Source organism: Anneissia japonica, unplaced genomic scaffold (genome assembly GCF_011630105.1).
Source record: "Anneissia japonica isolate Jap-2015-1 unplaced genomic scaffold, ASM1163010v1 scaffold287739_len226637_cov155, whole genome shotgun sequence".
In the NCBI taxonomy this organism is placed as follows: Eukaryota; Metazoa; Echinodermata; class Crinoidea; order Comatulida; family Comatulidae; genus Anneissia; species Anneissia japonica.
This window is the reverse complement of record NW_022709606.1, coordinates 17,820-29,744: the sequence shown is the minus strand read 5'-3', so window position 1 is coordinate 29,744 and position 11,925 is coordinate 17,820. Positions and strand designations below refer to the sequence as shown.

At 33.9% G+C, this 11,925-nt stretch overlaps 2 protein-coding genes across 3 annotated transcripts in view; one reads left to right on the top strand and one right to left on the bottom strand.

The window, feature by feature from the left end:
- Positions 1-2,134, bottom strand: part of LOC117106751 (solute carrier family 35 member E3-like) — a 7,037-nt gene extending 4,903 nt beyond the window's left edge. For both annotated transcript variants that reach the window (XM_033248171.1, XM_033248170.1), the window contains exons 1-3: positions 1,975-2,134; positions 342-759; positions 66-176 (exon numbers count right to left, since the gene is read on the bottom strand). In XM_033248171.1, the coding sequence (XP_033104062.1) occupies positions 66-176; positions 342-734 (504 nt within the window). In that variant the 5' untranslated portion in view covers positions 735-759; positions 1,975-2,134. The remainder of the gene's footprint in view (positions 1-65; positions 177-341; positions 760-1,974) is intronic.
- Positions 2,135-2,275: 141 nt separating this feature from the next.
- On the top strand, positions 2,276-9,998 carry LOC117106750 (26S proteasome non-ATPase regulatory subunit 6-like). The gene is made up of 8 exons (XM_033248169.1): positions 2,276-2,496; positions 4,740-4,945; positions 5,448-5,593; positions 6,300-6,519; positions 6,921-7,029; positions 7,143-7,311; positions 7,887-7,992; positions 8,712-9,998. Exons 1-8 carry the CDS (start codon positions 2,349-2,351, stop codon positions 8,778-8,780), a joined length of 1,173 nt encoding a protein of 390 aa, XP_033104060.1. The 5' UTR covers positions 2,276-2,348; the 3' UTR covers positions 8,781-9,998.
- Positions 9,999-11,925: the final 1,927 nt, after the last annotated feature.

The window sequence follows — 11,925 nt, the reverse complement described above, 5'->3', positions numbered from 1 at the left end:
AACCCTGCCTAAACCAGCCTACGCGCCTGTCTTCTGTACCGATAGTATCCGATAATTATACTTACCACTTGATATAAAGACGTTACAAGCACCCCAAGAGTAGCATATATTGTACCAACAATATTAAATTTGACATCATAACAAGAATTTAATATAACACCTAAAGTTATTGGTACCTGAAAAATATAATTAAATAAAATATTGTTGTATACATTTGCATTTGTTACTGTGGAAATTTCATTACTATATTTGATTACAACACCAAACACTTTCTTAGATTTAATGAAATAATTATTAATTAATAACAAATCAATTAATAATGATGACAGATTGTAACTTACTATAGTTAATTTTATTTTGGTCGGATAAGTCTTGTTGTAGAAAAAAGTCTGAATGACCAATATACAAGGTGTGGTCATTACTTTAGCCAGCTGGTACGTGCCCACTGTGTTATTCTGTAGTGATAGATTTGTAAACACAACAAAACCGCAGAATGTTAGACTTAATGGCAGAACGCTTTTAATTGGTAAAGATTTCGGTGAGAAGATGTTGAGACGTCGGCAAATTTCCAGGCCTAGCGATGTCATAATGAAATGGACACAGGTGAGGGTAACGTTTGGAAAGCCGTAGTTGACGTACAACCACTTGTTGAGAAAGACGATTGTAACGGATGAGCAGAGATTGATGCCAAGACACAGAGTAATGAAGGAATTACTCGGACTCGGTTTCTCCATTTTCTGTTGCGTTGTCAAAATCAATCTGGTATGAAGGAAAAAAAAATAATTAAAAATGCTATTTTAAATGATAATAATAATAATATCTGGTGTACCTGGCAACTTTAGGGAGATCATAATAATGATCATAAGATCTCAATTGAAAACGACAATGCCGCAGATTATGACAACGACATTGGTGCTGAGGACGATGTACAATACAAAATCATTGAGGCCTCAACCCGACGACGACGACAGGAACTTGTGGATACAGATGGGTATACCTACACTTTGAAGAAGAATACTCGCAACATTTTGTTTCGTTACTGGCGGTAAGTTGTTATAGCAATTATTATTATAACAAATATCAGTTATTATCTATTTGATTTTAACATTTTTTGAGATCCCAGGTAGTTTGTACCCATTATTATGCCTAATGATATAAATGAAACAATTTACACCGATGGGCCGCTCGGACTCATTATAATCTTATGATCTTGGGGCCGTGTTGATTTTGGGCCGTGTTGACTTGGGGCCGAGTTGACTTGGCGTAACTTATTATATTAGGAAACGCTTCTTATATTATTTTTATTTATATAAATATTTATTTATTTATTAAGGTATAACACACAAAACAAAACAACAGCTAAAGGCTGAAAACGTTTGTTTACAATCAAGAAATAAAGACAACATAGGAAAACAGGTCAGGTGGAAAAATACATATCAAAATATCAAAACATTCAAATAATTACATTAGAAAAGTTAAAAATTAATATCATATTACAAAATATATATATATAAATATACACCATATTATTATAATTAAATTTCAAAAACGTCAATTAATAAGTTAAAAAGTAATTTCATATTACAAAATATATATATATATATATATATATATATACCAAATGATTATATTAGTTATAGTGTGCTTGGCCTACTAAACTTCTATATTGTCTAGTAATTGACATAATTAAAGCATGTTGTTTGCCTTTCCCACAGTTTTCTCATTACTCTTAAATCAATACAAATAGTTGGCACCCTATTCATCAATCATAAATAGGCCTAGGGGCCTAGTGTAGTTAGGTAGAGTAGTAAGCTCTCCTCTGGGCGGCCAACACACAACACAGACAGCACACACATGACTAGGAGTAGGATAGGCCTAGCTAGCCTAGGTAGGCCTGCTGTAATGTAGGACAAAATTCCTACTATGCCGGGTCCTTACACAACAAAAAAGCAATACCAAAAAGCCAAGTCCTACCTATTTCTGTTCCTAAGTTCGCATCAGAAAGCTTTCAATTTACCAATATATTTAAGAAGAGTTTTCCACTAGGCCTAGCTAGGCCTACTACTACAACTTGACCGGTAAGCTGAACGTGGCCAAACAAACTTTGTTGTTGATTCTAGGATCCACCGAAAGCACAATTGGAATGGATCCGCTAAAACGCTCCCGGTAATTAATAGGCTTCTATTTAAGGGGGAAGACATTTCAATGGATCCTTACGAAAACTCTATTACCGGTAGATACGAAATAATAAAAGGTATCGAAATTGCTTGTCACACCGCCACCGCACCAGTTGTGACTCCATTACTTTTTGGTGATACAGTCGTCGTTTTTGAGAGAGAAGCAACATCATGCCAGTTACAGAAAACTTCGAAGCCGAAGGACTTGAGAAAAATCCAGACTTGAACTTAGCTCAGTTAAAATTTCGTTTAGGCCTAGATGGCAAAAATCCAGATGAAAAATTGAAAAATGAGTTGCTGGAGGGGATTTCTAATAACAGTAAGTTCGCGGATGGGCCTAGGCCCTAGGCCTTCTTCTAGGGCCTAGTAGGCTAGGCCTAGGCCAGACCTAGCCGAGGCTAGGCCTAGTAGTAGGCCTGTCTACTAGGGTACTAGGTTAGCTAGGCCCTAGGCTTCTAGGGAGGGTAGGCTAGCTAGTCCTCCAACAAGTAGTAAGGCCTACAACTAGTAGAGACTGGGCTAGGCCCAGCACAAATATCACAGGCCAGCTGAGAGAGAGAGGGCAATAATCAAACACTTCAGGCTCTGTTCGGTGTTGGAAAAGAAAACTTAAGTTTAAATTTCTTTTGATTGTATCCTTTAAAAATGCTTTCTGCCGCTGTGCCTTAGGTCTTCTCAGGCATCAGTGCCATTTTAAAGTTTTTTAATTGTGCAGATCAAACCTGAAAAACCAGCTCAAATTTGCACGTAAAATCGCTACTTTAGGAAAATAGGTGTGCAGAGTCATAATTATACATTGTTTATATATTAAGATTAGGTCAAAGCCTAATTTTCGGCAAAATTTGTGCGGAAATCGGCCCTTATTTTCCGAATATATGGACGGATTTCTAGGCCAAATTTTCGCGCTGAGGATATATTCCCTATGCAGACCTTACTTTACAGTCTGGCATCAGTGGCGTATCTGAGGCAAACAAAATCATGCTCAAGTAAATAAAAATCACCTCATATCACTTTATTTTTTGAGCCCCGACTTAATCATCGAGCCCACTTCACCTTCACTTCCCCATCAGCTCCCCACCTGCCATTTCAAGACTAATAGATCACCACAGCCTGGCATATTTGTTTGTTTACTAGTGCAAAGACATTATGAGTAATAGTAATAGTAATAGTAATAGTAATAGTAATAGTAATAATAGTAATAGTAATAATAGTAATAGTAATAATAGTAATAGTAATTTTTTTTTTTTTTTTTTTAATAATAATAATAATAATAATAATAATAATAATAATAATAATAATAATAATAATATAATAATAATAATAACAATCACTAACGAATATGCCTAGTGAACTAATTTATAGTTGTATATATAACGAGGTCTAGAAAGTTGTGATATCGTATGGTTTCCAAGCTCCTGGGATTCTAAAGACCTTTCGGTTTGTGTAACCTCTGTGGCTGGAACCATATAATATCAGACAATAGTACCAGTGGGATGTTTGTATGTGCGTGATTAATAGATTGACTTGTCATTTGATTGATAGTAACGTCATTCATGTTTATCAAAGACTCCGGTTATTCCCAACTTGACATTACATTTATAAATTTAGTTCAAATATTGCCTGTCTCTTATACACATCTCAAAACGTAAACAAAACTCTTTTTAAAACTGTATCAAACACAACTGTAACCAGATGTTCGATTACAAGGAACTCTACAATAATTTTCATTGGATAATGTAATAAACAATATGATTATTGGCTAAATTAATATTCTACAGTACGCGCCTCACGTACAATTGGTTGTGACAAGCGTACATATACGCACGGAAATATAGAATAAATAATATCGATGTTACAATCAAACACTTCAGGCTCTGTTCCGTGTTGGAAAAGAAAACTTAAGTTTAAATTTCTTTTGATTGTATCCTTTAAAAATGCTTTCAGTCGCTGTGCCTTAGGTCTTCTCAAGCATCAGTGCCATTTTAAAGTTTTTTAATTGTGCAGATCAAACCTTAAAAAACCAGCTCAAATTTCCACGTAAAATCGCTACTTTAGGAAAATAGGTGTGCAGAGTCATAATTATACATTGTTTATATATTAAGATTAGGTCAAAACCTAATTTTCGGCAAAATTTGTGCGAAAATCGGCCCTTATTTTCCGAATACATGGACGGATTTCTAGGCCAAATTTTCGTGCTGAGGATATATTCCCCATGCAGACCTTACTTTACAGTCTGGCATCAGTGGCGTATCTGAGGCAAACAAAATCATGCTCAAGTAAATAAAAATCACCTCGTATCACTTTATTTTTTGAGCCCCGACTTAATCATCGAGGCCCACTTCACCTTCACTTCCCCATCAGCTCCCCACCTGCCATTTCAAGACTAATAGATCACCACAGCCTGGCATATTTGTTTGTTTACTAGTGCAAAGACATTATGACATGAAAAAATACAATAATTTTTCCGAGGCATCATTCTAACCACAATTAAATTGTCACTTTTTAAATAATCATTTTGTGGGTTGACTATCATGCTCATAGATTTTTGTCTTTTTTATTTAGACATGGCTCCATTTTATGAAATCGTTTGCAAAGATCTCTCATGGAAAACGGACCAGAAGCTGTTGAAAAAGATGAAGGAAGCAAATGAGGCAGAATTAAAACATCTTGACAGTCAGATAGAGGATGCACAACAAAACCAGGGAGAGACAGAAGTCCGAGATGCACTGTTGGCAAAGGCTGAATATCTCTGTCGTATCGGCGATAAGGTATCAAATGGTTTTTGAGGAAGGGAATCTGAAAGTTGTAAATGCATTGGGGTTGGCCGGGGCATTACAACAATTTTACTTAAATTACTCCGTATTTTCTTAGGAACCAACTGTGACATGTGACTTTGGCTTTTAAATCATTTAACTAATGAATTTGTTTTTTCCTGAAGCTTGAAGTGAACTAAAGAAAGTTATGGGTTATAATGTTTCTACATGATGACCTTATTTTATGGCATTGTTGTTTTTGCAGGAAATGTATTACGTCATTTTGTATGCCATAAATCAAATCCAAGTTAAATATGCCATAAATAAATCAAAAGACCAAAAATTGTTCACTTCGATGTTGTCATTTGAAGGAAACTGCTTTTTAAATTTATTATTTTTGATATGAATCAACAAACTTCCAACAAGCTTTAATACCATGCTATTCTGTTGTAGATAAGTTTTAAATTACAGTAAATAATTCTTCCCACTATTTAGATAAAATTCTTAATTATTTCAGGACCCATGTCTGAGTGCCTTCAGGAAGGCATTTGAAAAGACAGTCGCATTGGGACATAGGTTGGATGTAATATTTCATCTAATACGTGTTGGTTTATTTTGGGGAGATAATGATCTCATTACACGTAATATAGAGAAAGCCAGAGAGTAAGTAACCATTTGGTGTAAATCAGCCTGTAGTAGTAGTAAAGCTTTATTTATTCAGGAATACATAACTCAACAGTTTACATGCTGTTTTTCATCATGGCCATGATAAAAGAGAAAGGAAAATATAAATCAAATTTACAAAACATACAATATAAATGAAAGACTTAATACAGTACAGTATACTAAAATATGAAATTTACATTATACAAAATAATTTATTGTTATATTATAGAACACTACACAAAAAAATAATAACAAAACATAAATAAGGTACATTTGTAAATATTAACATAACATTGAGGAATATAAAATAAGTTATTCAATTAAATTCTTCTTTATTCCACAAATGTCACAATTATATATACATTTTACATATCACTTTTTCATGTGAAAAAGGCTTAAATTTTTAAGTTTGTACATTTTATTTTCTCTTGGTTAGAATTAATAGCAAGACAACATTTATACAGATGTTTGAGTGAATTTTTATATATCTAAAGAAGACTTGGTTGCCTAGCTGGCAATTTGATTTTAAAATTCAGTTTAATTATTATAATTTATACTAGTTTCATTACACATTTAGAATGTCTACATGCAGTATTTAAAATACACGGATGAATCATTTTACATGAAAATTTATTTAAAGTTAAGCAGTGGGCTTATACTCAAGAACCTATGGTAACTTAAAAGTTGTGTCACGTCTTTGTAGCATGATAGAAGAAGGTGGTGACTGGGATCGTAGAAACCGTCTGAAGGTGTATCAGGGACTGTACTGCATGTTTACCCGTGATTTCAAGACCGCTGCCAACCACTTCCTGGACACAGTCTCAACGTTTACCTCATATGAGTTAATGGATTACAAGACATTTGTCACATATACTGTGGTTATCTCTGTCGTAGCATTGGACAGGACTGATCTTAGGAAAAGGGTAAGCTTGTCCAATTTTGGTTGTTTTATTTTGAAATCAGTGGCGGATCCAGGAATTCTAATTGAAGGGGCCCCCAGGGAGGGACTTTTACAGCTGAATGGTATAAACCACCTCAGCCCCACCATGGTTGGGGCTGAGGCATGACATTTTATAGATAATGCACTCTCAGACTTAAATTTGAATATATTTTTTTCTTTTCTTTAGGGGGCCCAGGCTGGCTGTGGCCCCCTTCCCTTAAATCCACCACCTATGTAAACACAATTTTTAAAATTGTATACAGGTTATAGGCATGTAGTCTGAAACAACGCTTGTTTTAACCATAATTCACAAAGCATATAATAGACAATGTTGCAATTTTTGTTCATACAGCACACTATATTGTATATGTTATTTTTCATTAGGTTGTGAAAGGTGCTGAGATTTTAGAGGTCCTTCATAGCTTGCCTGAAATCCGTAGTTACCTGTTTTCACTCTATAAATGCCAATATAGAGAGTTCTTCAAATGTCTTAGTAAGTACTGTATGTTGAATCCAAGTTTAATACTACTGAAATACTGATTGATAGGTTTGATTGAGTGAATTGAAATGATTGATTGTATGATTGATTGTTTGATTGATTGACAGGTGCTCTGGAACCCATGTTAAGAAATGACCGTCTGATGAATGTCCACTATCGTTATTATGTCCGTGAGATAAGGATCCTCGCATATTCTCAGCTGTTGGAGTCCTACCAGAGTTTAACTTTGCAGTACATGGCTGATGCTTTTGGAGTCAGTGTGGAATTCATTGACAAGTTAGTCACATGTCTTGTTTTCTCGTTGCCTCCGATTATAATTATAACAACAACAATACAAACAACTACAACAACAATAATAATAATAATAATGTTAATAATGATAATTAATAATATCATTATTATTTCTCTAAATCGGACTTAGTAGAATATCTTTTGTCTTATTTTCCCTTTAACGTCATTTTTTTTTAATTGTTTCTTTATTGTCCATATTCCCCTTAAGGTAGGTTTTAGTAACATAATACATTCAGTACATAAATTTGTGTCATTACCACCACCTGCTCTCCTTGTGTTTCAGCTGGTAGGGGTGGGAGGGGCTTAAATGCTAATTTCAATAGCACTTCTTTGGTTCAAATTTTTAAGTGTTAGTCTTGAGTGACCCATGTACACAATAAAGAATTTATTACACTTTCAGAAAAGAGTAGGGCATTTTATACTTATATACTGCCCTATTCACCACCAAAAGGACCCACTTGAAATAGTCTTCAAAATTTCATGGGTTATTCTTGGTGTATTCAACTCAGATTAAACCAAATCCAATCCTGTTTATGATTTCCTTCCTTTTGATATGTTAGAGAGCTGTCCAGATTTATCGCTGCTGGAAGACTGCATTGCAAAATTGATAAAGTAGGAGGTATTGTTGAGACAAACCGACCCGACAGCAAGAACTATCAGTACCAGGTCAGATAAAATAAATTGTTTAACATTTGAAATGAAGTTAGAAAATACCCTATTCACACATAGACCAAATGTATAAAGTTAATTCAACCAACCATAATTCATAGTTCATTTTATTCCAAATATGGTCGTATTGGAAATTTACGCACTCTCACTCTGTGCTCTGCTTGATTCAACATATTTAACATTTAAATAAAATGTATTTAAGGCGAGACTTCCTTTATGCCTTGTTTTGCATACTTATTTTTTTAAAGATCATCGGAGGAGGGCAGAATAAAAATAAAAATAAAATTTTGTTGTCTTATTTAGCAAATAGTTTTGCTAAAAACATTCAAACAGAGGAGAAAATAAAAAATAAACTATTATTGGTGAATGTAAAATTGGATGGTTAAATGCTTCAAATTTATAATTAGGAACAAATATACATCTTATCTTTAGAGATTTTAAGGCAGCAGAGGGTGTAATAAAAATAAAGAAAATTTTTTTCCTGAAAATTCCACTTTTTCATTTTGGTGGGTGTGCTAATTGGCCAAAAAATAAAAAATTTAAAAAATTTTATTTTATTATTTGAAATCAATATTTGCAGTCGGCGGGTTCGCTAAACAAGCTATGAATTAAATATTTCAGTGATACATGATGGCCTATTTTATTTGACCTAATTAATTTGAATTAGTTTATTTGACCTAATTTATTTATTTAACTAAATATTTCATCTTTTTCAGGCAACCATCAAACAAGGAGACATTCTACTTAACCGTGTACAGAAGCTTAGTAGAGTTATCAACATTTAAATAACATCAGCAATCCAGCAAATTGAATACAATCTCTAGTGACACAGCTATTAACTGCTTTACCTGCCTGTCCCCCTGCCCAAGTTTACTTGCCTATCCCATGTTTACCTGCCAGTTCATGGTACTTCCTTGAGGCTATGCCTATCTGTTGTCCAAGACAAAGTGTGCTTTTTTAGCCCCCTCAATATCCTGTCAAAAGGAAGCTTTTTAAAAATTGTTTAATGAACACTGTTCTTTTTAATTATATATTAAAGTAACATTAAATAAAGGGCAGAAAATGCTTTTGGGGATTGGCATGCTCCTCTTTGTTTCTTATACAGTAGTTTTGTATTCAATTATATATTTAAATAATTGGAGGATATTGTGTAAAATGCTATTTCTGGTTGTATTCGAAGCATATACACTGTACCTTAAAACAGTTTTCAAAGAAATTTACCTGATGTTAACTGCTTAGCCTGCCTGCCCACCGGCACATGAACATCTTATGATCATCATGCATACGATTGTCATGTATGTGATCATCATGCATGTGATTGTCATGTATGTGACCATCATGTGTATGATTGTCATGCACCTGTATGGGATCATCATGCATATGAATGTCATGTATGTGATCATCATGCATGTGATTGTCATTTATGTGATCATCATGTGTATGATTGTCATGCACCTGTATGGGATCATCATGCATATGAATGTCATGTATGTGATCATCATGCATGTGATTGTCATTTATGTGACCATCATGTGTATGATTTCATGCACCTGTATGGGATCATCATGCATATGAATGTCATGTATGTGATCATCATGCATGTGATTGTCATGTATGTGATCATCATGTGTATGATTGTCATGCACCTGTATGGGATCATCATGCATATGAATGTCATGTATGTGATCGTTAAGTGTGTGATCTTCATGTATATGATCATTATCCGTATGATATCCCATTTGTATGATCATCTACCAATATTATGATCATGTGTGTGATCTCCATGTGTATGATCTTCATGACAATGTCATCATACTGTACATGATTGACATTTAAATAATGTGATTAACTGAAGTGAATAATAGAACAACATTTGTATCAAACTTATCTGTCTTGAAATTTGTCATAAATATATGACATCATGGTATATTACAGATAAACTCTAAATCGTCTTGTGGTATGCTCTAAATATTTGACAATAAATTTTGAACGTTTTGAAAAAATTTTGAAAAATATGTGCACCGCAACCAGGATTCAAACCCAGGACCTGCTGTCTATGCAGATGACTTAACCAACTAGGCCATTGAGGCTTTGTTGGGAATTAAATATATATATATATATATATAAAATCAGTTCCGTAAACACATGGATAATAAACATATGTACTTGCTATGCAGATGACTTAACCAACTAGGCCATTGAGGTTTTGTTGTGAATTCAATATATATAAATGCACAGAACTATCCAGACACCTCCGGAATAGAAATTATCATCGAAGATGATCGATCGACCAGATGGCAATTGGTCACTACCTATCACCCTGTGTTACCACCACACAGAACATCTCAGGTCTGATTTTTCGGATACACCTTTCATAGCCTTTCACAGAACACCTAACCTTAGTGATATAATAGCAAGATCTAAATTCAAGAGGCAAATTAACTCTAGCAACAGCCATAATTTGGACAGATATTTTTTACACTATAGGCATATATTTCTTTCACTGTAAATTGATTTAAATGGCCATTATATTTTAATTCCAATTAATTGCTTATCTGTTAGATAAGATAGTTTAATACAGTACACACTCCAAGTATCGAAATGCACGCCATCGTGTCGGGATTCAATATTTCGACATTAATTATGTCATCAGGAATGAAAAAATATCCATATTTTGCAAGCTTATATGCACATGTACCAAAAGTGTTTGACCAATCAAAACATTACCCCTAGTAGGTGACATAGCTATGAATAAAGTTATAAACTAAAGATCAAAGCATTCTTACCCTACTGATCAAAGCTACCTACAAAAGCAAAGAAAGCTCCTTCGAAGCTTTCAGCCCATTGTTAAGCAATGGGTGTAGCCTACGTATAGCAAACGCTTCTTTAAACAATATAGACCAATTTTGCGAACTGTCAATAATAATGTTAGTATTAGAAAATATTGAACCTAATTTACTACTTGCATTACAGGCTGCATCATCATTTTGAATTATACCTTGTAAACCTAAAACATATTGGAATGCCTCACAATTTTGTATATGATCATTTATAACACCGTGTATCAGATCGTGAAGAATGTTCTTTAAGCCTAACTATAAAACATCTATCTGTCTTACCAATATAATCAATATTACAACCTGGACATCTAAAATGATAAACAACAGAGCTCCTATATTCCTTAAGGGTTTGATTTTTAGTAAATGTAAAATGAGAGACATTTTTGTACTGCCATAATGTTACAAATTTTACATCTTTTACTAAGTGTTTCTTTACTTTGTTTAAGCATCTACGTAAAATGGATTCACCTGCCTTTCCTAGATAAGGCAATCTAACCCAGATCTTAATTAAGCTGTCATCAGTAGGCCTATGTATACATTTAGCTTCATTTATTTTATTGAGTACATGTTAACAACTTTTAAATGGTACCCATTCCATGACATAAATTTTCTAATGTTATGACTGCTTGAAGTTTGGAATAGTCAGAAATAATAAAGAGGCCTACTAAAATTCAGAGATTGAATACTAGTCAAAAATGATAGTAATATAATAAATTCTTGATTTAAGCCCATGTTTCACTTCAATTTGTCTTCAAATGTCTGGCTATTGACAATGAAATCGACCATCAATGATTTCTTAAAAGGCACACTTTGCATTGATGAAATTATATTTTCGTATGGAATCAGGTGAACAGATCAGGGGCGTATCCCGGATTTTTTTAAATATCGGGGGAGGGGGAAGGGTGTACCAATTCCATATACTGTAGACAGAAATGTAAATTTATATACAGATGAATATGCATCCAAATTAACGGTTCGATTCGTGTTCTGCATACCGTAAAACCAAAGATAATAAATAGCAGAAGATAGAGCAGCTTCCCAAAATAGTGGAACATCCGGTCGAAATGCATTGTGGGTACGCGGAGAAAAA

What these genes read in the sequence shown, in the direction of transcription:
- LOC117106750 (XM_033248169.1), top strand. Translation starts at nt 2,349, where the DNA reads ATGCCAGTTACAGAAAACTTCGAAGCCGAAGGACTTGAGAAAAATCCA. An exon ending in GGAGGGGATTTCTAATAACA is followed by an intron (nt 2,497 to 4,739) that starts GTAAGTTCGCGG and finishes TTTTTTATTTAG; the next exon opens with ACATGGCTCCATTTTATGAA. An exon ending in GGACTGATCTTAGGAAAAGG is followed by an intron (nt 6,520 to 6,920) that starts GTAAGCTTGTCC and finishes ATTTTTCATTAG; the next exon opens with GTTGTGAAAGGTGCTGAGAT.